The sequence below is a fragment of the Balaenoptera ricei genome, chromosome 19 (assembly GCF_028023285.1).
Source record: "Balaenoptera ricei isolate mBalRic1 chromosome 19, mBalRic1.hap2, whole genome shotgun sequence".
Classification (NCBI taxonomy): Eukaryota; Metazoa; Chordata; class Mammalia; order Artiodactyla; family Balaenopteridae; genus Balaenoptera; species Balaenoptera ricei.
Window position 1 is genome coordinate 36,992,607 of NC_082657.1, and position 25,735 is coordinate 37,018,341.

Sequence of the window (25,735 nt, forward strand, 5' to 3'; positions counted from 1 at the left end):
AGTTTGCGAGGTTTAAAGTCAGGTTTCAGAAACATCATGTCGGGTAGGAGCTCACAGGCTCTCCATGTCTAAAAGCAAAAACTTAATTTTTAGGATTCAAAGTATTTCTTTCTTCAAAAAAAACCAAAAAAACTGACTAAGAATTTTCAACTCCAATTTCCACTGCGGTACTTAACCACTTTGTTAACTGTCAACTATTCCCGGCCACCCCAGACAACCTTGACATGACCTCAGTATTGTATATATATCACCATTTTCCCCTAAACACAGGCAGACTGCCGAACAGAAAACTCGAATCTCTTTTACAATGTCTAACACAAAAGAGGCTTTGGAAAGGTCAGTTTCTTAATATCACTAGGGTTTTTTCTATGAAAGCAAAGAATCAAAACATTTCATTGAAGATGTTTAATCCTTAGTGTTGCAATAGTAGCCTCTTCAAAGATATATTAAAGGGGCTGAAAAACAGTGATATAGGCATAGATTCCAAATAAAAGGGTTTTGAAAGGTTCCACGTGGGGAGGAGGATGAGCAGGGGCAGCTGGAAGGGGCCCCCAGGCAAGTTCCCAGCTGAAGGCACTTGGTTATCAGTGGTACCTTGAAGCCCTTACAGAGCGCGGCCTTCCCTTCAGATCCTAGCAAGCGCCTGTGAGACGGGCAGGGCCAGAATTGTACAGTCCGTTTTCCAGGTGGGAAGACTGGGGCTCCCTGCACCCTGCCCCGCCCTCCAAGCCCTGTCTCCCTGTCCCGGCAGCTCATCTTCCCCGACCTGGTGGAGGGGCTGGTGCTGATAAACATCGACCCCAACGGCAAAGGCTGGATCGACTGGGCGGCCACCAAGGTGAGCGCGGTCCGCCTGGAAGGGGGTGGGGGGGAGTGGGGGGGGCGGGGCGTCCCTCACACTGGCTCCGCCCCGGCCCGCAGCTCTCCAGCCTGACCAGCACTTTACCTGACACGGTGCTCTCCCACCTCTTCAGGCAGGTAAGGCGGCGGGGCCGTCCTCATGCAGGAGCAGGAGCGGCCGGGCTGGGACTCTCCCGAGGGCCTGGTCCTGCCCCCTCGCGGGGGGTACCCGGGGTTTCTGCCCGCCCTCCCGGCCGGGCAGGAGGAAGAGGGTGGCGGGGTGATGTGGCATCAGACATGCCTCACCCCTACCCCGGGATCAGCCGCGAGACTGCAGCACCCGAGACAGACTGGGGAGACGGATGGGGCGGGGTCCCCTCCCCTCCCAAGGCCGTGGGCTCCCCCCCACACTCTTCCCCCTCCCCCCTCCCTCCCCACCACTGGGGTGGGGCAGGGGCCGCTCCGGCCAGAGGTGCCCCCTCTGAGCCAGTCCCCGTCTGTGGCGCCACACCGCCCTGCCGCGCGTGCGCTCATCCCCCGTCCCCGGGCCCAGGAGGAGCTGGTGAGCAACACAGAGTTGGTGCAGAGCTACCGGCAGCAGATCGGGAATGTGGTGAACCAGGCCAACCTGCAGCTCTTCTGGAACATGTACAACAGGTGTGGGCGGCTCGGGTCCCAGCTGGCGGCACCAGGACGGGAGCGCTCACGCAGTTGGGGGCCCCCCTCCCCAGTACAGCTGCTCACGGCTGGCAACACACTCCCCCAGTTCGTAGATGAGCAGACCGTTGAGCCTCCGAGAGGGGTGACCTCTTGCCCAGGGTCACACCCCGCGAGGGGCAGAGGGGGAGCAGGGCTCTTCCACTCCTCCCCCTCCCTTGGGCGTTGCCAGCGGGAGCAGCGGGGGATGTGGGCGCCACCCGCTGCCCCCACTGCCCTGAGCCTCAGTGCTGACATCCGTAAGTTGAGAGGAGGTTGGATTAAGTGCTCCTTGGAGCCCCTTAGGGGTTGCCCTGCAGGGGAGAAGCCAGGGCCCCCCGCTGGCCTGCCCCTCTCCTCTTTCTCCTACAAATATTTATTGAACGCCTGCTGTGTGCATGGTGCTGGAGAAACACTGGAGAAGGAGGGAAGCCCCGGCCTGCCTGCCTCTAAGGCGCGGGACTCCCAGCACAGGTGGTGGTGCACAGCCCGTGATGAGAGCCAAATGTGAGGGCCCACCTGGCATGACTTGGGGGGGGCGGGTCCCAGGAGAAGTCACATGAGGGGAGCCCTCAGGCCCCTACTTATGCAGAACAGGTGTCTGTCTCCCCATTTTACCAACGGCATCTGTGAGGCTTTGTCTCACCGTTGAGACACTAGAGCGTAAGCCCCAAATCTGGGGCCAGCCCAGCACCTCCAGGGATGTGGGGCCATAGTTGCCATGGGGTTGAAATACGGCAGTGTCAGGCTTGGGGACATTCCCCAACGCCCCGCCCTGGGATCCAGTCCTGGGATGCCCACCTCCGCCTCTCCCTGCAGCCGCAGAGATCTGGACATTAACCGGCCTGGAACAGTGCCCAACGCCAAGACGCTGCGGTGAGTGCCCTGCCCCCTCCAGCCTGCCCGGCCTTTGTAACCCCCTCTCCAGTGCCCAGGCCAGACAGCCCTTCTCCTCTGTGTCTGCAGCTGCCCTGTGATGCTGGTGGTCGGGGATAACGCACCTGCCGAGGAGGGGGTGGTGAGTGAGGGATTGTGCCCTGGTGCCAGTGGGTGGCAGGGGCAAAGGGGTCACTGGCTCCTGGCCAACGGGGCCAATTCCTGACCCACCCCCGGGAAGCCTCGGGGGGACGCCGGATGGTGGGCTTCTCATCCCACTTCCCCACCATCTTGCCAGGCACCAGTGCCTGAGGCAGCCCGCATCCTTCAGGTGAGGGAGGCCTGGAGACAGGAGGGGCCTGGGGCCAGGACCAGGCCACCTGATTGCCCCACCCTACCCCTCCCTGCAGCACGGCAGCCCCTCCGCACTCTCGACCCATTTTAGGCCCAGAGACTAAGATCTCTCTTTTCTTTAAAATTGGATTCATTTGTTATGAAATAAGCAATTCATGAGCACAGCAGTGGTCCCCCTTTGACCATCACATGCATCCATTATGTTTGGGGATCATGTGTCACCTCTCCTGTTGGAACTCTGAGGGCAGGCAGCCTGGGGTGTTTCATGTCCCCCCAGAGGGTCAGGGGTCCAGGAGTGCCCAGGGAAGCCCCCAGTGTGCACCCAAACTACGACACCCTCCGTGTGCCTGAGGGCTCCGGGGAGCAGGGCTGTGGGCTGCACCTGCCGTCTTGACCCAGGCAGGGTCAGGGCTTCGGAGTCTCCTGCTGACGCTCGGCCCTCCCTCACCTCTGACGCCCGACTCCTGGGGTCCCTGGTGCTTTCCCAGCCTCCCCCGCCAAGGTGACCCTGGCTCGCTGTGAGGCCGCTGCCCAGCCCCTGCCCCCAGCCCAGCAGCAGTTGTGAGTGCAGTAGAGGGTCTCAGGCCCTCAGGGGGCTGCTTCCTGATCCCCAGGGCCTTGGCCTTGCCAAGGTGCCCATGTCTGCCCCCTGCATTCCTTCCCTCACCTGTAGAGCCTCGCAGCTCTGGGGATAGACCCTCCCTTAGCATCCGGGGCAGGGGGGACGCCTGATAGCCCTCGGGCGCCTCACTCTGCTGAAGCCTGTTCCTTGTCCCCAGGTCGAGTGCAACTCCAAACTGGATCCAACCACCACGACCTTCCTGAAGGTGAGGCCCTCCTCCCCACCCTGGGCCCAGCCACAGGGAGGGGCCTGCCTGGGGTCCCAGCCAAGGGGGGAGCAGGACGGTGTGTCTGGTCAGGGGAGCTTGTCCAGGTGTGCAAGGGACAGGCAAGGTGTGGTGTGAGGTGGCCCCTGCTCAGCTCACCCCCCTCTCTCCCCTGCAGATGGCAGATTCCGGGGGGCTCCCCCAGGTCACACAGGTGAGACTCTTGGCCCTCCCTCCATCCCTTACCTGGCCAGGGGTTGGGGAAGCCTCCCCTCTCCCTGAATCCCAGGCAGCCAAACAAAGCATGTACCTGTCCCTCGTCCTGCAGCCCGGGAAGCTGACTGAAGCCTTCAAATACTTCCTGCAAGGCATGGGCTACAGTAAGTATACCTCCACCCCGCCCTGCCCTAGAGACTGGGGGGCAGGCAGCAAGTTGGGGCTGACGCTGTGCCTGGGGGCCTCTAGGGCATCTCCACCTAGGTTGTAATTTGATTGTCCCAGGCCAGGCCCTGCCCTTGGGGAGGCTTTGGGGCACTGTTCTCCTGACAGGGCTGGGCCTTTTGGGGTGGGGGACTCTTCTCCCAGCCCTGGGGAGCAGGGCCTGGGGCTGAGTCCTGCCCGGGAAGCCTGCCTAGAGGTGGGTTACCCACCCCACCCAGCGCCTGTTGGGCCTACAGCACCTGAGAAGGGCTGAGAAGATGCCAGATGGTACCAGGGGCATCAGAGGAGTGGACTTGGAGTCTGGGGACTGGGGAAGGCATGTGAGGCCATCTGGCTGTTAGGAGAGCTGAGGCAGCCAAACTGGGGGTGACATATCTGAAGACCCCGAGGAGGGGTGGAACTGGCTCCCTGCCCGCCCCCGACTTCCCCTCGTGCGGGAGGGAGACACTGCTCGTGAGCGCCACCAGCGCACATGCCCCCTTGGTGACACACGTGTATCTCCTCAGTTCCTTCCATCTCCCCCTTGTGCCTGGCTCTCCTCCTGGAAGCAAACTTCCTCTGCCCGAATTTTTCTTCGCCCCAGACCTCAGCCTCTGGAGCTTGTGCCTTCTGGGGAGGACAGGCCTGTGGGGGAAGGCTGGGGGGCCAGCCAGGTACAGAACTCCACCCCCCGCCCCCAGGGGACCGGGGCCCCCTGCCAGCCTGTCTGGAGAAGTAGGGCAGCAAAAGGCCAAGACCCACAGTGAGACCCAGCAAGGGCTCTGAGGCTGGGCGCTGAGCCCAGGAAGTGCCTGGCGGACACTGCTGGGATGGGTGGGTGAGCGGTACTTGTCACGGGGCTGGGACCCGTTCTCAGGGCCCTGGGACAAATACCACCAGGCAGCCCAAGAGCTGGGAAGGATTTGGGAGGTCATACGGGTCTCCCGCATTCTGTCCACGGGGAGAGTGAGCCCCAGCAGAATGGTGAGGGTGCTGGGACTAGGTTATAGGCCCTAAAGGCTTTGTGGGGGTGAGCCCCCAGTGCCACAGCCCAGGCTGGAGAATCGGGGGTGAGATGAGTACCCCACCCTGCTCTCCCGACTCCTAGGGCCAGACTGACATCAGTCAGTGCTGTGGTTCCTTCTGTGGCCGCTGCTTCGGTGGGTGGGCAGGAGTGGGCTTCCTGAGCCTCTGGCCCTGCCCCCAGCCTGCTCTGTGCCTTCCTCTCCTCTCCCCTCACCTCGCCGGGCCTCCTCTTCACCCATGTTCTGTCTCCCCAACCCTGCCCCTCTGGCTCTGTCTTCTCTCTTAGTTGCATACTTGAAGGACCGAAGGCTGAGTGGAGGAGCAGGTAGCCCCGCACCCCCTTCCCTAATGCATGGACCGCCGCCGTCCTGCCCCCCCACTCCGCCCCCCACCCCGCCAGGAGCCCCTGCGCCTTCCTCTGTGCAGTGCTGCAGCCAGGCCGCATCTTGCCATGGGAACTTCTTGTGCCCTGCTCTTCCGTGGGCTCTGTCCCATTTAGGGCTCCAGATTGGCTGGGTTTTAGATCAGCCTTGCTTCTAGGTTGCCATGGGCCCCGTGGCTTCCAGAACTCTGGCAGTTGGAACCAGAACTTCTCAGAGGTGTCGGCCCTGGGGTCAGGGGCAAGCCATGCCTGAGCTGGACAGGTGGGTAGTTGAGGTAGAATTTGCTCCCTGCAAGTCTCGCTTGTGAAACTCTGAATAAGGGCAGAAACAGGATTTAGGGCAGTCTGGGGCCATCACACCTTGCCCTTCTTTACAGAACTGGTCTCATTCCCCCTGCCCCATCATCCTCTTGAGGGAGGCCGAGCTGGAAATAATGTCCCATCCTTGCCCCAGCTCAAGGACACCCGGTCAGCTGCCACCCCGTTTTGGCCACAGCTCTGGCCAGCTCTTGTGAGGAGGGTCCTGCCGGCCTCTGTGGCCCCCGCGCCCCTTTGGCTCACTTCCTGTCGTTGGCGTTGCATGCCTGGGGCTTGACAGAGCAAATGTAGAGCCCTGGCTTGGGATGAGCCTTCGTCGGAAGAACGGGTCTCGCTGGCCGCTTTGCTTGCGTAAATCCTTCTCCTGCCTGCCTGCGCCCGGCCCCGCCTGCTGGTCCTCACCCCCGGTGCCCTCTCTGTCTGCAGTGCCCTCGGCCAGCATGACCCGTCTCGCCCGCTCTCGAACCTCGTCCCTCACCAGCGCCAGCTCGGTGGACGGCAGCCGCCCGCAGGCCTGCACCCACTCAGAGAGCAGTGAGGGGCTGGGCCAGGTCAACCACACCATGGAGGTGTCCTGTTGAAGCCCTTGGTCCCACGAAGATGCTCACCTGCCCCCCAACCTGCATCGACGTCCCACTGCCATCCTTGCGCAGCTCATTTCCCCTTTAGTTTATTTTTGCAAGGGCGAAGGGGAGGAAATGGGGTTACTTTTCTTTTGTTTAAAAAGATGAGGGGATCCGTCCTAGATGCTGCAGTGGAACAGTCTCCAGATGGTTTGAGGGGCTCACTCCTCCCCTACCCCACCCCCTCCCTCACCTCGTTAACTTGGCTGACTTAGACCCTCTCTTCCAGTTCCCCAAGGCCCAGGCACAGTCAGGGCAGGGTTCCAGGGAAGAAGGAGATTAGCTAAGGAAAGACTTTGAGTCCATCTCTGGCCAGGATCCAGGATAATATCCTGGATTAAAGAAAGCATGGGTTGACCCCCTCAGGCAGGCAGGTTTGAAGGTGCGATGGGGTTTTGCGGTGGTAGGTGCTGGGACAGCGGGGACACAGGGTCCAGCTCAGGCACTGGCATGAGAACCAGGAGACAGCAGCAGGGAGCACTCAGAGGCAGGAGCCCTGGAGCTCTGCAGGCCCCTTTCCCACCCCTGAGCCCCACCATCAAGCACATCTGTTTCTGACTTTAGCACCCATGACAATCATCTGAACAGTAGCCACAAGGGGGCGCTTCTACCAGACAGCAGTTTTTCTGGTGCTCTCTGGGTGGGCCTGGTGCTGTAGGGCCAGGCAGGTAGGGGCTGAAAGGGGTTTCTCTGCCCAAGGAAGACAGAACACAGAGGATCTTGAGGGCAGGAACCCCACAGACTGTCCCTTCCAGCCCACAGTCTGCCACCTCCTGGCCCTGTCCCGTTTCTGAGCCAAGGCCCTGAGGCAGAAAGTCACCTGGTCCTCTGCCTCTAGGGAGCTGACTAGGGCTGAGGTTAAAGCCTGGGATAGCCTTTGAGTGTTGGGTACGCTTCTGAGAACTTCGTGGTGACTGCCTTTGGAAGCCAGCAGGCAGTGTTGGCTCAGAGTTCCTATAGAGTTCCCCCAGAGACCCCCTTTTCACCCCTAGCTTCCATGGAGGACAACTTAATCAGCAGCAGCATGGCCAAGGCCACTAGAAACATTTCTAGGGAGACTTCTAGTCAAGCTATGCCAATGTTTCACGTAGGCATCACTGAGAGAGTTCATTTGGAGAAAACTGGCCCAAATTAGCAGGACTTGGCAGTCCCAAATCACCATCCTAGCCAGTTGGAGTAGGCTCAGGCTGGGGCTTGCTGGGTCCTGGGGTGGGAGGTGACGTTTCCTGAAGTGAACAAGGGCCAGGCAGAGGAGAAAGGCTCCCCCCACACACCCCAGCCCCTTCCAGCCAGCTGAAGCCCAGGGCTGTGCCATATACTTCCTGTTCATCCACCTTACTGGGTAGAATCTCCTGGCCCAGGAACCAGAAGCCATTTGTCTCTGAGCCTAAATCAGTTGCCACAAGCCCCCAAATGAGTAAAAAAGAGAAGAGGAGAGAGCAATGAAAAATGCAGGGCTGTGGAGGGTAGGTGGGTGGGTGTGGGGCTGAGGGGACACCTGCATCCACATTTCCTCGGCACACATCACCCCTTTCTGTCATCTTAAGCCATTATAGAGCCCAGTGGAGTGTTAGTCTGTTAGTTCTATTCACTCACGTGCTTCCTTTGAATATAGAACGTGACTGTTTGAAAAGCTGGTAGAATTAATCCCTCTTACTGTAGATAGCGCTGTGAATCTTGGATTTTTTTTCCGTGTTCTTTCAGATGAGATCTATAAATATCTATACATTATATATATATATATATATATATATATGTATATTGGGTACTCCGGCGTGTGGCTTTCCATCGGAGGTTGTGTCTTCTTTGGTCAAAGTGAACTATTAATGGAATTTGTTATTTTCTTCTCTGTACAAAGTGAAGAGCCTACTTTTGTGTATTCTGGTGCCTGATGTCATGAGACTTTGAGATGACAAAATGTAAAACAAAAACCCTTGTCAACGTAGAAAGAGTTAACTGTGCTGAAAAACTAATAAAGAAACTAAGAAGAATTTGAGTATGGTGATGCCATGCCCATCATGAGAAGCTTTGGTAGAGACAGAATGTTTAAGCTCGTGAGGCTGGTGCTTCTTGGGTTTGTTTAGGTGGGGTTGACTGTTCAGAGTGAAGACAGGCATTTCCATCTATCTCTGTATTTCCATATCTTGTCACATTATCTTACCAGTCCTTACATTAATTCCATAGGGTAGATACTAATTATCTTAGTTTTACAGTTGAGGAAACTGAATTTGCCCTAATAAGAGGCCAAGCTGGGAGGTGGCCTTAACAGTATTTGACTTCAAAACCCAGACCTGTAACCTCTATATTCGCCGCCTCATTTTCTTAAATTTAACGGCATGCTATTTCCCCATGTTTAACCACCATTTCTGATTCATTTACTCAGCCATTTATCCAATAAATAGATATTGAGTTCCTGCTGTGTGTCAGCAACTAAAGAAGCAAGTAAAAAAAAATAAGCCCCTCCATGTGCTACGCAGAAGATGAAAAACTGAGCGGGTCTATTCTATCAATAGTTCTGGGAGCCCTGACCACACCACTCCGAAACACGTGCACAAACTGCTCTAATTGCGCTCCCAGCCAGCCTCCCGCGAGGCCTTCCCTTCTTATCCAGAAACGGGATTTTGCACTTCAACCGGACTTCTACCCCGAGGGGTTTCAGCTGTCACAGACCAAGACTGGGAAGGGTTGTGCCTGGCTCAGACCAGGCTCAAGGCGGCAAGGGAACACATCTTCCTGCACCCGGCGGCACGTTTTCTAAACCCAAGTGGGGAGACCCGGCCTCAAGGATGTTCTCAGCAGGGGTCGTACGACCAGGTGCAAACTCCCACTCGTCTTCCGCGTGGAAGTCGAAACGAACGTCACGTGGTGCCGGGGCGGGAACATAGGCCCCGCCTCTGAGAGTCCTGCCCCCGGACGCCAAAAGCGCCTGCGCGGGGCTGCGGTGTCGCGGGGCTGCGCGCCCTTGGACCATGGCGACCCAGGCGAAGCGCCGGCGGGTGAGTTGTGGCGACAGACGCAGGCGCACCCCTCTCCGCCGCGCCTCGCCGCTCCCCCGTCCGCGGCGCCGTCCCGCACGCGGCTGCGCGCCCTGTCGCGGGTCATTTGCCGCGCTCCACATCCCCTCCCCCAACCCCGGCCTTTCCTCCGCGCGCGCGCCGCCGTCTTCTCCGCCCCCAGCGAGCTCTTCCGGGCGGGGCAACGCCACTGCGCTTGCTTATCTCAGGTGGCAGGGCTTGCGGACAGCGAGGACCCGGCCCCGGTGGCCGGCTTCCTGAGCTGGTGCCGGCGGGTGGGACTGGAGCTGAGTCCCAAGGTGAGTAGGGGGGCGGGGTGGAGGCTGGCGCGGCGGGGAAGCGGACGCGGTCTAGCTCTGACCGGCCGCTCTCCCTGCTCAGGTGGCGGTGAGCCGGCAGGGCACGGTGGCCGGCTACGGCATGGTGGCCCGGGAGAGCGTGCAGCCCGGGGAGCTGCTGTTCGCGGTGCCGCGGGCCGCACTCCTGTCGCAGCACACCTGCTCAATCAGCGGCCTGCTGGAGCGAGGTGGGCACGCCGGCGGGGGTGGGACGCCGAGGCGGGCCTGCGGGACCGGCCGGGGCCCTAACCTCTTTGTCTCCCTCAGAGCGAGGCGCGCTGCAGAGCCAGTCGGGATGGGTGCCGCTGCTGCTGGCGCTGCTCCACGAGCTGCAGGCCCCGGCCTCGCCCTGGAGCCCCTACTTTGCGCTGTGGCCCGAGCTGGGCCGCTTGGAGCACCCCATGTTCTGGTGAGAGCCGTAGGAGGGGCAGCACCGTAGGTAGCCTGGCTCGAGCCGCCCTGCCCTTGGGACACGGGTCCCAAGCGCTAGTCCCGGTAGGTGGTGTGAAGAACCTGGGTGGGGGTGTCACTGCAGGCCAGAGGAGGAGCGCCGGCGACTGCTGCAGGGCACCGGCGTACCCGAGGCTGTGGAGAAGGATTTGGCCAGCATCCGCAGCGAGTATTATTCCATCGTGCTGCCCTTCATGGAAGCCCACCCCGATCTTTTCAGCCCCAGGGTGCGCTCTCTGGAACTCTACCGCCAGCTCGTGGCTCTTGTGATGGCCTACAGGTCAGTGAGCGGAGCCTTAAAAAGGACCCTTTTTTTAGAACTTTGTTGAGGGACCAGAAGGGAAAGAACAGTGAACCCCCACTCGCTTCTCACCCTGCACTGGGCTTTAGCAAAGTTCTCTCTGTGGCAGCTTTCAGGAACCACTGGAGGAAGAGGAGGATGAAAAGGAGCCAAACTCCCCTTTGATGGTGCCTGCTGCAGACGTACTAAACCACTTAGCCAATCACAATGCCAATCTAGAATACTCTCCAGTGAGTGGATCTCTCCCAGTTCTTGTTCTTATGTGCATTGATGATTGGGCATTTGATTCAAACCGGTGTGTCACTTATGCTGGCCTGGCAGTTGAGCTAAACAGGCTCCATTCTCCTCATACTAAAAATGTGTAGGTGGAATTACCTCCTCCTCTGTGTACTTTGCGTATTCCACTGAAATCGTCTGAACATAAAACATCTCACAACCTTCCAAGAAAGCTGGGGTTAATCCTCTGATAAACCTTGCACCCTCACTGATTTGGTTCTATAGGTTGGTTGGTCTGTGCGGTGCCAGTGAGCCAAGATTGTTTCCGGGCCCTGTGGACAGCAATCTGGAACAGCCATAGTGTCAATACTTTTCAGAAGAGGGGATGTTCTTAAGACCGGTTTAAGATGATACCAAGGCTGTGTTTATATCAATTCTATTTGCTAAGTGGAAAGTTGCAAAAAAAGATCTAAGTTTATGGAATTAAAAATTAGGAAATGGCTGTTTAAAATAAAATTTATTTTTGGCTGTGTTGGGTCTGTTGCTGCATGCAGGCTTTCTCTAGTTGCAGCATGCAGGGGGCTACTGTTCGTTGTGGTGTGTGGGCGTCTCATTGCGGAGGACGGGCTCTAGGCACACGGGCTCAGTAGTTGTGGCTCGCAGGCTCTAGGGCGCAGGCTCAGTAGTTGTGGTGCACGGGCTTAGTTGCTCCGTGGTATGTAGGATCTTCCTGGACCAGGGATCGAACCTGTGTCCCCTGCATTGGCAGGCGGATTCTTAACCACTGTGCCACCAGGGAAGTCCCTGGCTATTACTTTTAAAAGGTTGTGTCCATTTGCTGTTCCTACTTTGATCTGGGTGTTTCAGTTTTTGGTTTTGTTTGTTTTTTGCCACACTGTGCAGAGCCTAGTTCCCCACCCAGGGATTGAACCTGGGCCCCAGAAGTCTTAACCACTGGACTGCAGGAAGTCCCTAATTCTTCATTTTTGTAAAGCTAGCAACTTTTTTTTTTGGCTGTCGGGTCTTAGTTGTGTCACGCGGCCTCTTTGTTGCTGTGCACAGGCTTCTCTCTAGTTGTGGTGTGTAGGCTTAGCTGTCCCGTGGCATGTGGGATCTTAGTTCCCTCACCAGGGATCGAACCTGCATCCCCTTCATTGGAAGGCAGATTCTTAACCACTGGACCACCAGAGAAGTCCCCAAACCTAGCAACTTTTTAAGTGTTTGTGAGATGGATGACTGAGCAGAGATTACCTACTAAACCATTGGGATGACCTTTGACCTTTGTAAGCCTCACCACTTTTATTCTACAGTACAGGATCTTAACAAGAACAAAAGGTAGACTGTTGGTAGGTATAGCGTCAGTCCCATCACTGAACTGTACCCTCCTAGGAGGGAAGTAATCTTCATGAGGCTGGCCTGGGAAGGGCCTGGCCCCAGCTTCTCCCTTCCACCCCAGAATTGTCTTCGGATGGTGGCCACTCAACCCATTCCTAAAGGCCATGAGATTTTCAACACTTACGGGCAAATGGCTAACTGGCAGTTGATTCACATGTATGGTTTTGCTGAACCGTATCCTGACAACACGGATGACACGGCTGACATTCAGATGGTGACGGTTCGTGAAGCAGCGTTACAGGGTGAGTGATTAAACCTTGGACACTGGTGTATGTCTCCATCCCTGCCCCAGGCGCTCTGCCAATAGTAGTTAGTTGCTCCCTTTTTGTAGACTAAGGAGAAATGAGCTCTTGGGTATACTGACTTTCACACCAGTACTTTCTGTCTACAGGAACAAAAGTTGAAGCTGAAAGGCTCCTACTGTATGAACGCTGGGATTTCTTATGCAAACTGGAGATGGTAGGGGAAGAGGGAGCCTTTGTGATTGGGTGGGAGGAGGTGCTGACAGAAGAGGAACTGGCCATGACACTCAAGGTAAATTGCTCAAAATAAGTATTTAGATCTAGGTGTGAGGAAAGGTGGCATGGATGGAGAGGACACTTAAATGCTGTCAGGATAGGTTGGCTTCTCTAAATCAATTTTGGAAATACGCAAGTAAAGGGCCCCATGGTTGCTTCTAGGTACTGTGCATGCCTGCTGAGGAGTTCAGAGAATTTAAAGACCAGGATGGATGGGGAAATGATAAAAGGGAAGAGGACAGCCTGACAATCACAAATATCCCCAAACTCAAAGCATCATGGAGACAGCTTCTTCGGGACAGCATTTTGTTGACCCTGCAAACCTATGCCACAGACTTAAAAGCTGAGCAAGATTTACTCAGTAATAAGGAGGTCTACGCCACACTCAGCTGGAGGGAACAGCAAGCCTTACAGGTTCGTTATGGTCAGAAGATGATCTTACACCAATTGTTGGAACTGACAAATTAGCAGGTTCCCTTTTTCCTGAAGGAATGTCCAGAAGAAGAACTTTCTGCTAAGCTGGTACGCACTGATGCTTGAAAAGAAGGATAATTTGGACCTTTTGTTTTGCATTTCATACTAAATACCAAAAGGAAAAGTAGCAAAACTGTTGTCTAGGATGAATTCCAAGGTAAGAGTGACATGCTGAAGGAAACAGTAGATGTGGGAACTGCTGCTTATTGTTATGAACACTAATAAATTTTATAGCTGTTTGTTTGGTTCTCAGTATGATCCAAAGTTAGCAGAAATGTGATAGTGATACATTTTGTTGTAGTCTGGCATTTAACAACATGGACTTACTTTGAAAGTAGACCTGGTTCAAATCCAGGTCTATTTTGAACAAGTCACTTTCCCTTTTTTAACAACTGTTTCCTGTTGGAGGATTTAATAAGCTGTGTCACTGGGACTCTCAGCAATTGTTTGTTTAAATTCCTTAGGCAGCCTAGATGGCACAACTCACCCTTAAGACACCAATGACATTCAAGTCCCCATGTAAGATTTCTACTATTTAATCTTGAACCTCTTTGTCCTCTCTGGCCATAAAACTTGACAGTCATGAAAGGTAAGGTATATATTAGATAAAAGTTTTAAATATATACCTACTCCTTTTAAAAATTATATCTAACATTGTAAAGCAATTATACTCCAATAAAGATGTTAAAAAAATATATTGAAACACCATGAGGGTAAAGGATATTTTTAAATGGGCATTTTGAAATTGTTTAATCATAGAAACCTGCTCCAATAATTTTTCACTGTTGGAAAGGAAAAGGAAAACAACACTACACAAAAATCACTTCCTTGTTTGTTTGTTTAAAGATGCCAAACTGGTAGTAGGAAAACCTACCATTCAGCAAAAGTTGGTGTGCCCCAATGGGAAGGCTGGGTGGTCCACTTTCCTCCTCACCACCAGCACTGGCCGCTACTGAGAAAGGCACAGTGGACTCGTGTGTGTGTCATGACTTTAATGTTTGACTACAGTATGCATACACATACAAGAAGTAGGGAAGCTAAAGCCCAGGAACTAGGAAGGCTACAAAATACAACACATGGACCAATACATTTACAAAACATTCAAAATCCTTACAAAAGGGGCTGTATTGGTCCTTTTGACTTTGTTGTTGTTCAGCTTAGTCTGTATGGCCATTCATTGGGATAATGGGGAAGGGCAATTCAGAATATTTGGTTCCTTTCCGCACAGTTTACAAGTTATCAGGAGAGAGATGATGGGGGAACTTTAGGCCTGGCTTGGCTTCCTTTTATAAAAAGAAGTGTCTCACAGGGCCCAAGGGGATGTGTTCTCCAGCAGAAAAGAGAAAATGATGCTCTGCCAGCAGCCAGCTTTAGATTTGGGGAAGAGACAAAATAAAAATCCACGGGATCTCAACTGTGAACTCTTCCCATGTTTCCTGGCATACCAAATTCTACACATCCACATTTTTTCACAACTTTGTGATTTTCAAGGTCCCCATCCATATTTTAAAAAAATAAGTCACATAGTATTTAAACTGGCTTTCCTGCTATTGTTTGGGACACCAGGAATGTCAAATGACATGGAGTTATGCCCACCCCCCCCCCCAACAAGTGCATGGCATCATCAGCCTCCTCAATTTATAAGCTGGGAAGTAGGTACCACCAGTTTATCTACTTGCCTTGGACACATTTTGCACAAACCCAAGAAGTTCCAGACAAAGGTTTTCTCTTTCATATATTTACACAAGTTCAAAATGATATTCACAGCATCTTCTAAATGTTGGCCAGGAGTCAAAAAAATGCATTTAAATTTGGAACGTGTCCACATAGACAGGAAGCTGACCCAAACAGTAATTGGGTCAGATACCAGAGACCAAAGGGCCGGAAAAGTCAGGAAGAGCTGAAAGGATCTTCAGCCAGTTTATGAACTTGGTACAGTGGGACCTCCAGGCTGACAAATTTACAACAGAGATGTGGTTCCATCTAACTGGCACCTGTCCCTTCCATTACTTGCTGAGCCTGCTTTTGTCCCATGCAGCACTGTGCGACAGACTGGAATAACCTGAAGAATGGAGACAGTTACAAGTTTGTGAGAAAACTTCAGGCCTGACTAAAACCTTGCATCTCATTAATTTTGGTTACTATGGCCTTCTTAATCACCCACCCAAGCTGGAGCCATCATATGATTCTCATTCTTCTGTCTTAAGAATGGAACAATTTAAAAATTACTTTTAACTCACTTTTCAATTTCTGGGGCACAGTGTACAAACTCGTGGTTCCAGAACTTAAACGCTGGATTTTTAATCAGCTCAATGAAGGTAATAAGAAGACCCCAAGGATGTGGCCTATTTACAATCAACCGTTCCAAAAGAACCCTGGAGAAGGGAAGAAAAAGTCAGTCAATGCACAGAGAACCATACAAATTCATGACCACTTCTCCATTTGTCTTTTTTCCTAACACTTTTTCCCTGATTATTACACTACATGCAAAAGTTGTTAGCTTTACAAAAGGCAGGTGGATTAAGTCTTTTCTATAGAATGGTTAAATGCAGGTAGATTCTAGAATTACATAACAAACATGGGTTTGAATCCCTCCTCTTCCCATTACTGAGCCTAGAAGACTAAGTTAAGGTAAAGGATAATAGATTACACGACACAGAGAAGATAATCACTTAATACATACTCAATGAAAGTAAATAGGAAATAAGAATTTTACTACTAGTAGTACATCTGTAAATTGGGTGGGATAATTCTTCACATCCTTTGATCTAACCGATTGTACTTCTAAATTTACCCTAAGGATGTAATAAAGCACAAGAACAAAGATTTAAGAGGAAGTTCACTAAAGCTTTATATAGTCCACAAAATAGGACTTTTACCATCTAAACATCTAATAATAAAACACTAGTTAATTTTTAGTATATAAACCTAAGGAATACTAATACTCAGAAACTACTATTAGGTGGAGGGGCAAGTTTAACAAGTCTGGTCCAGTTTTTTAAGTTTGTGTATGTATCTCTCACGAGGATGTACCCATTTCCTGATCTCCAATGCTGTACATAGTCCAAGCAATCTGCAACAGATTCCTAACTATTGTTAGTAAAACACACGTATGATCCTGTTATTTCTCCTGCTTAAAACCTTCCAACCCAGAGGTAATGACAAGTCTAAGTTCTTTAACATGGCCTTTAAAAGGCCTGGGTGTTTCAGGACTGGTTAAATATGCTGACACCACCACCTGACAAAAACTCCTCATCTATCAAAATGCTGCACCTTTCGTTGAAAACTTGTTTCAGCAGTGATTAGTAATTCTCTACTTGTGATTTTTTTTTGCATCCATCAGACTATCAGGAGGGCAGAACCATGCCCATTTCGTTCACAACTCTTTAACACATGTAAGATGCTCAGTGAACATGGAATGCATAGGGCAAAAACCACTCAGAATTCATAATAAAGGGGAAGAGGCTCCATTTGAACCCTCTGAAAAACAGACCTCTCTCTTACCTTGTGATCTGTTCTTGGATAGCTTCAGTGTTGGCCTCTGCAAAAAGGTAGAGCATGGTGCAGCTGAAGTAGTGAGTGTGGCTATTTGGGTACCGCAGCTGATTTGCAATTGCATTCAAGAAGAGATACCGACCTAGATATTAAGAAAACCCAGCTTAGCGAGAATTTGCTCTGAAAGGCCAAAGTGAGAAGACAAATAATTCTGACTGGCTGGATTTGCATTTCTGATACAGGTTCTCAAATTATCCTTTGGTTTCAACCAGTGTGCTCAGGGCCCCAAAGAGTTCATTTCTGTGGGGTTTATTTCACTATTTTTCACATTAAAAAAATTGTAGTTAAAAATATTAGTCTATTTAAAAATAAGAGACCTACTGCATATTAATATAACCTGTTAATAAAAAATTTAAGTATTTCCCCCCGAGAAACTTAGAGAAGAGTGTCACTGTTTCACATTCTGCTGGATTCTCATTTCTGCCCTTATGTTCAATCTGTTCCAGTATGGTTATTTCATGTGGCCTCTGGAAACCGTCACTGTACACTTGTGACAACATGAGTGTGAAAAAAAGCAAATGTCTTTTTATTATTAAAATAGTTTTAACCCCAGAGCCCTTCTTCTTCTTCTTTAAAATATTTATTTATTTATTATATATTTATTTTGGCTGCACTGGGTCTTAGTTGCAGCATGCTGGCTCCTTAGTTGCTGCATGCATACGGGATCTAGTTCCCCAACCCGGGATCAAACCAGGGCCCCCTGCATTGGAAGCGTGGAGTCTTACCCACTGGACCACCAGGGAAGTCCCTCATGACCCTTCTATAATGGTCTTGGGGATAATCCACTAAGGGTTCCCAGACTATACTTTGAGAAATGCTAGTTTAAACTTTATTGGAATAAGTATTAATTGGATTTGGTTGTCTCCCTCTGCTTGATATTACTGAGGTTTGTAAGGCCATCACAGTGAGCTTTAACACTTAAAGGCTATCCACTTTTTTTGTTGGACTCTGGACGTAATGGTATTCATTTGTGTTAAATCTTGATTTTAAGCTGTCTCAAACCCCCTCCTACAAATAGGCAAGTAGTATATACTCAAAATTAGCCTCTCAAAAATCCACAGCGAAGTTAAAGTAGGCATCCTCCTAAAGTGTATGCGTGTTAGGCTGAGCAGGACTATATCGTTGGTCACCACCTACTACACAGAACACAAAAATCTGTAGTTCAACCAAGCAAGATGCAACCTACAATAGGAATTATACTGTGAACTTTTTGCAGAGCAGGTAGGGGAAGTTCTATTCATTAATCTTTACACATTTAATATTTAACATATTGCCTGGCAAAGAGGCATCAATAAATGTTGGGATAAAAGGCAGGCTAACAAAAAAAGTAACATGAGCCTATTTTTAAAGAGAGGCTAGTAAAAAGAACGTGTTTATTTTCACACAAAAAAGAAAAATACTACAATCATACACACTGAAATATTAACTGATGCAGTAAGGATTCTGGACGGTTTTTTTCCTTTATGCTTTTCTGTGTCTTCTGCATTGAGCAAATACTATCGAATTCAAGATAAAATAACCAGCCAGACCCATAACCATATTGACAGAACATTCTCTATTGTGGCTTAAAGTATTTTTGGGACCAGACTGTGACAAAAAGTGCACAAAACTTGACTCTGAGAACTAGCTGGCTTCACTCACCTTCAGTGTCCAAGTCCACAGCCAGGTTCTGGAAGATGTCCATGTGAGCAGAGTGGGTGATCGTGCTCATTGAAGGTGTGCTGCCCTTGTTGTGGATGTGTGCAATGGCCTGAGTCCCTACATAGAGCACCAGTGCATTAATGAGCTGGAGGTTGTAGCGATTACCAGGCTCATTGGATACCTAAATGAACAAAACAGAAAGCTCCTGACTTACTGTCACAGAGGACTTAGGCACCGATATTTCTAAGAACCCTTTTTATGCCTTTCATAGAAAAGCTGAACTGTTCCCAATATCCTCTGTGACTTAAATTTTAGAAATCTGCTTGAATTTGTGAGGTTATTTAACAAATACACAGTTGCACAAGGGTAGTTGTGTCAACAACAGAAATATGATTTCCCTTGGGAAACCAAAGCTTTGACAGTTACCAGCACAAAAATAAAGTTTATAAAGTCAAAATATGCACTATCTCACTTATAAAAAAGATTTGGAGAGGGAAAAACATGTGGTTTCTTGGTATGGAAAGACTGGAAAGATAATACAGCCTCAATCAATTTCTATACAGCAAATTGAACCAGAATCCATTTACTTAGAAGAGTCTCGGAGTAGGGGATGATTATCAGCAATCTTTTCTTACAGAAAACCAGTCCATTCCCTGGCTGCCTCTTCCAAGGCTATATAGCTTGTCACTGGTAAAATGTATAATCCAGTTAATCTCATCCAACCATTAAAAATGACAATGTGCTTTAAAACCTTTAAAGCAGGTTGAAAAGACTAACTTACAAGAGACCACACATAGAATTGTGCGTACAAAGTGAAAGACACAACCAAGAGTTTAAGTCAAACCACTTAACCTGTAGGTTGCTGCGCAGATCAGAAAGAAAAGTGACAGGTGATCGAGTTTTAAGATAGGAATCCAAATCCTTTTTGAACTGGGGTGGCATCACTCCAGTAAAATTGGTGAGAATCCGGGGTGCAATGTTAATTTCACTCAACATATCCACCTGCCACAAACAAATACAAGAATCATAATCAGAAGCATCTGTAGGCCTTAACGGCAAACTGTATCTATGCTAGAAAGTAGTTGGATTGTTTTTCTAAAGTTATACACTTTACATCTTGAAGAGTAATCAATCTTTTTAAGAAATTTTTATTGAAGTACAGCACAATGTGTTAACTTCTGCTGTACAGCAAAGTGTTATTACTCATCTTTAATTAGAAGAAATAGATTCTTATAATTAAAGGTACCCATATACAAAATGATAGTAATCTCTCATTCTATACTATTTTCTCATTCTTAAAATAAGGCATGATAGGTATCTTTTGTAGAGAAGTCTAGTTGATACCACTAATTGTGTTTTTCCTGGAATTAGATTTCAAAACCAGAGTACAGAATGAGATTCCTTGCTCACCAAGAGCCCTAGTCTTTGAAAAGATGCCCCAAGCAGAACAAGACATTGTACTTGCTACTTTAAAAAAAAAATGCATGTGAAAAGAAGAGTAAAAAAATACATAAAAATTACAATAGCCATGTCAGGGTGGTATGATTTTTAAAACAGTCCCTTCTCTCCTTCTGATAATTTAAACAAAACACAAGTACACAAATCCAAAACACCTGTGAATTATGACATTACAAGTGTCTATTCTGCAATTCTGTGCCACTGGGGCCACCCAGCAAATGACTGGCCCAATACCTAGGTTGAGGTTCTGTAAATATAGCTAAATTTAATATCAAAACTGAAAACAGCAACTAGACGAATACTGTGAATCAATATTCAGCAGCAGTATCATACTTTATCAGGCTTAATAACATGACAGCTTCCCCCAAAGAGCACCCTTAAAATAACTTGTAGGTGTGTGTGCTGGGGACAGCAAATACCCCACTTACTGGAGAAAGGACTAAAATACTAAGATATAACTTGCTTTTTCCTTGAACTGTTTAGAACTTTACCTTCAGATTAGGAGTGAATGGGTCTGGGAGCCTCATGTTTCTTGGGAAGGCACTCAGGATCAGATTTCTTAGCTGGATACAATTAGGTGGGATCACATCACAGAATCCATAATGGTAATCACAAAGGAACTCAGGGAAATCATGCAAAAGAACCAGCAGCACTCTTAAAGTGCCCTATTTTTAAAAAACAAGAAAAACATTGGCTGTTTCTACATTAAGTAAGAAAATGGGAGTAGCATTTTTACTATTATGAATTTAATTGAAGTAAAAAAAAAGGCAAAAGCATCATATGTATGCAGGCTTTAATTAACACTAGCAATAATATCACAAGTGATTTATCAAAATATCTACATCTGGAAATCATGAAAAACTAGGTACCCAGAGTTTATAATCTTGGATGCATGTGCTAGAAGAGGCCAGACAGAAACAAAAAATAAAAGCAATGATATAAGCTTCTATCTTCAAAAATCAGAAAAAGGACAGCTAATGAAAACCAAAGTAAGTAGAAGAAAAAGAGCAGAAATCAATTTAAAATTTTTTAAAGTATGGGGGTGGAGAATGGAAATCAAAGTTAGACCAGAAGTTGGTTCTGTGAAAAGATTAATAAAACTGATAAACCCTACCAAGACTGATGGAGAAAACACAATACCAGTAGCAGGAATGAACAAGTATCATCACTAATTCCTACAGATGTGAAAGACAGTTTAAGAGAATATTAAGCAATTTTATGCTAATAAACTTGACAATTCAGATAAAGTACACAAATTACTTAAAATCCAACTTACCAAAGCCCAAACAAAAAAAGAAAATCTGAATAGTACTTTATAATAAAGAAGTTAAACATGTTGCTAAAACCCTTCCTGCAAAGAAACACTAGGCCTAGATGGCTTTACTGGCAAATCCTTACAAATATTTAAGGAAAAATTAACACTATTCACAATCTGAATAGAAAAAGAGACCATTTTCCAACCCTTTCAATGAGACTAGCATAACCTTGATACCAAAATGTGACATAAAAACTAAAAAAAAAAAAACCCTAAATAATATAAATGGAAATCAGTGACATATCACAACCAAATGATCCACAAATGAATATAATGGCAGTTTAAGCATGTGAAAATTAATGGATTTAAAACGTTGACCAAAAAAAAAAAAAATTACATGATCTTGAATTCAAGAAAGCATCCAATAAAATTCAATACCCATTTAAATGATTTAAAAACTATCAGCAAATTATGAATAGAAGGGCATATCCTTAACCAGATAATGGTATCTGCAAAACAAAACTACAGATTTACAAAAACATTATACAATTCCACAAAAACATCAATATCTGGGAATATGTCTAAGGAAAGCATTGCAGAGGAAAATTAAAGACCTAACAACTAAATGGAGATATACATGAATTGAAAGCTTCAATATTATTATTAAGATGTCTATTTTCTCCAAACTGATCTACATATTCAGTGCAATCTCAATTTAAATCCCAGCAAGTTTTTAGAAGAAAAGCTGATTACAAAGTTTTTATGGGACTGCAAGTGATACACAATAGCCAAAATAATGTTACAAGACAGCAAAGTTGAAGTCCTTTTTGAATTATTAGAGTAATTAGGGCTTACTCTACCTGATTACACTAGCTTTACAGTAAGTCTTACAACCAAGACAGTTTGATATTGCCCTAAGAACAGATAAACAGATCAACTAGAGAGGTACCCATATATACATAGTCAACTATTTTGACACAGGTGCCAAATCAATTGAACAGGAAATGAAGAACTATAAAAATGGTGCTGAAAAACCTTACCATACTTACTGGGCTGGAGAGTGTAAGGAAGGGGGAGGAAATGAACCTCATTATTCACAAAAATAAAGTTTTCTTTTTAAATGTAAATGTAAAAGCCAGAATTAATGGCTTCTTGGGCAGGGGGCAGGCACGTGCAGAACAGAATGCAATTTGAGATTGGCAAAGATTTCTTACCCAAGACACAAAAAGCAACATATAATAAAAGAAGAAAACTGGTAATTTTGACTACATTAAATTTAAAGCTTCCATCCCTCAAAAGACATACTACTTTTAACAGAGTGAAAAGGCAAACCACAAGAGTAGATGTTTGAATATACATCAACAAAGGGCTTACCTCCAGAATACATAAAGAATCCCTGTTAAAATAAATAAGAAAAACCCAGATAATCCAATAGGAATATGAGCACAAGGCTGGAAGAAGAACATCACAAAAGGAGGATACCCCAATGGCCACAAAAATCTCATTAAGAAATCAAGGAAATGCAAATTAAATCCACAATGAGATCCTACTGCACAACTGACAAAATGACTAAAACGAAAAACAATTTCAAGTATGGTAAGGATGGGGAGAAATAGTAATTCTAATGTGCTTCTGGAAGAGTTAACTGGTATACACATATATGAACATATGAATGCCTTATGATCAAGTACTGGTTATGCAGATATGTTTGATTTTTGTACTTTTCTGAATATATGTTATACTTTAAAAGCTTAATGATAGGGACATCCCTGGTGGTGCAGTGGTTAAGAATCCGCCTGCCAATGCAGGGGACACGGGTTTGAACCCTGGTCTGGGAAGATCCCACATGCTGTGGAGCAACTAAGCCCGTGTGCCACAACTACTGAAGCCCATGCACCGCAACGAAGAGTAGCCCCTGCTTGACACAACTAGGGAAAGCCCGTGCAGCAGTGGAGACCCAACACAGCCAAAAATAAATAAATTATATATATATATATATATATATATATATATATATATATATATATATAAAGCTTAATGATAAAAACAAACATTAGACCTCATATTCCCAGCTGAAGTGTTTAAGTGTTTTCGTGTTTTTAACTGCTTTAAGTGTTAAGTTTTAATTATTTTAATTTTAGAACTCCAAATTAATTACCTTGTAGAGGATTTGCATAGGTTTGGTGAGTTCCACATTTCTAAGGAAAGGCGCTAAATATTTGAATAAATCAATCAGTAGCTGTGCATACATAGGCCATCCCTGAAAGAAAGAAAGAAAGGTATGAGTCATAATTATCCTCAGTCAGCTGCCGTCCTGCCACCAAAAAAGTTGCCCAAGCAGCTACACTGTGACTTTATTATCTTCTTCATATAGCTAGAGAATATGGACATTAGTACCTCTCTTAAAGACTGACTGGCTCGAGAAAAGAGTAAGCAAAATTATGGAGATAATGGGAAATGATATTTGAAACAAACTGGCTCCAGAAACTCCAGGATATATAGGTCCTTGTGCCTGTAGCAACATTTTAAATAGGGAGAGGAACTTTCAGACAGAACACAAAACACTAGCCAACTGAGAAACTTGGGTCTGTTTTCTTAATTTCTTTTAAGTCCTGGATCTCAACCATTTATTTTCCCACTCCCAATTCCTCAACTCCTGGCAAATAACCTCATCCAATTTACAACATGAATCCTCTATTTTCACCCAAACTTGGCCTCCTCACCATATCCCAATTATACAAATTACGTTCATTTTGGAGTAGTTTTTATTCAATATATTTTCCCTCCTCCTGGAATGCACTTATTTGTCAAAAAAAACGAAATCCATTTAAGGATTATTTCACTTTCTTTTTTACTAAACACACAGTAGTTACAGTCTCCCGATCTGAACGGTCAATCAAGGGTACTTCCTGGAGTACTCATTTGCCATTTAATTGCAAGATGGGAGAGAAACTTCTCATGCTGTTTATTCACAGTTAAGACTAAAAAACTCTTTACTTAAATTTGATCTTAATTTTTCTGATACAGTAAAGACCAGTGGTCCTCAACCCTGAATGTGAGAGCCTTTAGTATTTAGAGAACCTGTAAAACTGGCAGGTTTCTGAGTTCTGTTACTCAGTTTTACATAGCTGTCTACAGAGGTGCTCTAAGGTTTCAACTTTTTTTGAAAATCCCTTAAGAGATTGACATAAGGTGACTCACAACAACTTGGAGAAGCAGGAACCTAATCATTGAGGAATGGCTTTCAGGCAGAGGCAGTCAAGTACTTGTTAAGCCTTTCTCCTTGACTTGACTCCACATTAAATATAAGAACTCCCAACTAAGCCTGAAAGAAGTACAATGACTACTGAATGACTAAGAGTGCTAATAAGTCCCAGGTAGTTACAGTCGTCATCTGTAGGAGATAAACTGCAGCCACACCTTCTGTTGTGGCGTATGTGCCAGCATTCTTGCAATAAATATCCGATGGGAGATCAGTTCAAGCCAAGCATACACAAAGCCAGGAGCTTTGGTAGGCCTCAAGATGTGGAATGTGTTGCTGAAAGAAGAAAACCTTAGTCAGAAGCACAAGCTTAAATATGGTAAAAAAAAAAAAAATACATGAATATAATTAAGTAGACAACATGTAAGCTGCATTATGAATCAACATGCCTCAAATCCACAAGAGTTCTACTTCTCAAATTTTACTACACTACAACAGCAATCCTTAACAGGAAATCCTTAACAGTATTATATTCAACAGTACTCACCAGAAAGCTGTAAGTGTCTGGAAATTAATGGTTTCCAATACATGCTCAGGTGCATTGAGTTCCAAGAGCAGCATGATAAAAATTCGATGGTAGGGAAGCTGCTGAAATTCACTTTGCCGAACATCATGATCCTGTAGGAGAACTCCCACTACTATACCAAGGACCTATATAGAGCACACAGATTATAGAGCTTGTAAATCACGAAGATAATTCATTTACCACTGTCATAGCCATGCTTTTTTACCTTGCATCGTTATGCCCCACATGAAAGGAAATATAAAATTACATACTGGTAGCCAAAGGGACCATGCATTGGGGTTTGATTTGCCCTACAGAATTTTGCATGGTTTCTTTGAATTCCCATACCCCTGTATATGGAAGTATACTAGACATGTATACATTCCACAAGTTTTTCTAAAGCTCTAGAAATCAGCACGGTACATCATATTTTATCATGTTAACACAATCAAACCACCTAATTTTTCTGGTCTGACATAAAGCTGACAAGAGGCAAATGATTTATACTTCTCTTGGCATTTAGTAGATGGAAGGTCAGGTATGCTATTAGGTTGCAGAAATATTTAAGAATTATCCTGCATTCCACTTGATTTTATCACTGAACAGTGGGGGATGTATGTGAACCCATTTGTAATTATCCAAGACCAAGCTCTAAGTTCATTTTTGCACTATCTTAACATTCAAATTTCCAGCAATTCCACTGCATAAATCAAACAGAAATTCTGCTTTGTTCCTTTTCAGAAAATCAAGACAACTGCAATGTCACTCATGGTATTTGAGTTGCCAATTTTTGTTATCAATGGACATGTCTAGCCATCTCATTCACAGTGATTCTGTACATGGGGGCAAATCTCATTACTACCTAAATACTTTCTAGTGTACTCATTACCAAACATTAACATACTGAAAATACGTTATATGTTTTTGTTTTGTTTTAGGGGAGGGGTGTCTTTCAGTTAAGGCACCATACTCTTCCTCTAAAACTCGGTGA

General features: G+C 47.1%; 3 protein-coding genes across 21 annotated transcripts in view; 2 read left to right on the forward strand and 1 right to left on the reverse strand.

Moving 5' to 3' along the window:
• Positions 1–8,565, forward strand: part of NDRG4 (NDRG family member 4) — an 84,172-nt gene extending 75,607 nt beyond the window's left edge. For 3 of the 9 annotated variants that reach the window (XM_059903664.1, XM_059903663.1, XM_059903659.1), the window contains exons 9-18: positions 752–838; positions 922–978; positions 1,394–1,497; positions 2,356–2,412; positions 2,503–2,554; positions 3,546–3,593; positions 3,772–3,807; positions 3,922–3,973; positions 5,326–5,364; positions 6,166–8,565. In XM_059903664.1, the coding sequence (XP_059759647.1) occupies positions 752–838; positions 922–978; positions 1,394–1,497; positions 2,356–2,412; positions 2,503–2,554; positions 3,546–3,593; positions 3,772–3,807; positions 3,922–3,973; positions 5,326–5,364; positions 6,166–6,320 (687 nt within the window). In that variant the 3' untranslated portion in view covers positions 6,321–8,565. Of the gene's footprint in view, positions 1–751; positions 839–921; positions 979–1,393; positions 1,498–2,355; positions 2,413–2,502; positions 2,555–3,545; positions 3,594–3,771; positions 3,808–3,921; positions 3,974–5,325; positions 5,365–5,579; positions 5,685–6,165 lie in introns of those variants that run through there. The other 6 variants (XM_059903662.1, XM_059903661.1, XM_059903667.1 and 3 more) reach the window with 4 other exon arrangements.
• A 751-nt stretch (positions 8,566–9,316) lies between these two features.
• SETD6 (SET domain containing 6, protein lysine methyltransferase) lies at positions 9,317–13,307 on the forward strand. 3 transcript variants are annotated; one of them, XM_059905230.1, is made up of 9 exons: positions 9,317–9,358; positions 9,586–9,675; positions 9,758–9,902; positions 9,982–10,123; positions 10,250–10,444; positions 10,575–10,695; positions 12,138–12,318; positions 12,468–12,610; positions 12,757–13,307. In XM_059905230.1, exons 1-9 carry the CDS (start codon positions 9,332–9,334, stop codon positions 13,060–13,062), a joined length of 1,350 nt encoding a protein of 449 aa, XP_059761213.1. In that variant the 5' UTR covers positions 9,317–9,331; the 3' UTR covers positions 13,063–13,307. The 3 variants fall into 3 exon arrangements, with proteins under 3 accessions (XP_059761213.1, XP_059761214.1, XP_059761215.1); XM_059905231.1 differs by having other exon boundaries at positions 10,385–10,444; XM_059905232.1 differs by lacking the exon at positions 10,250–10,444.
• A 1,481-nt stretch (positions 13,308–14,788) lies between these two features.
• Positions 14,789–25,735, reverse strand: part of CNOT1 (CCR4-NOT transcription complex subunit 1) — a 98,224-nt gene continuing 87,277 nt past the window's right edge. For all 9 annotated transcript variants that reach the window (XM_059905226.1, XM_059905223.1, XM_059905227.1 and 6 more), the window contains 9 exons: positions 24,727–24,890; positions 24,398–24,515; positions 23,136–23,237; positions 20,214–20,387; positions 19,117–19,266; positions 18,265–18,445; positions 16,573–16,705; positions 15,309–15,443; positions 14,789–15,130 (listed from right to left, as the gene is read on the reverse strand). In XM_059905226.1, coding sequence (XP_059761209.1) covers positions 15,052–15,130; positions 15,309–15,443; positions 16,573–16,705; positions 18,265–18,445; positions 19,117–19,266; positions 20,214–20,387; positions 23,136–23,237; positions 24,398–24,515; positions 24,727–24,890 — 1,236 coding nt within the window. In that variant the 3' untranslated portion in view covers positions 14,789–15,051. The remainder of the gene's footprint in view (positions 15,131–15,308; positions 15,444–16,572; positions 16,706–18,264; positions 18,446–19,116; positions 19,267–20,213; positions 20,388–23,135; positions 23,238–24,397; positions 24,516–24,726; positions 24,891–25,735) is intronic.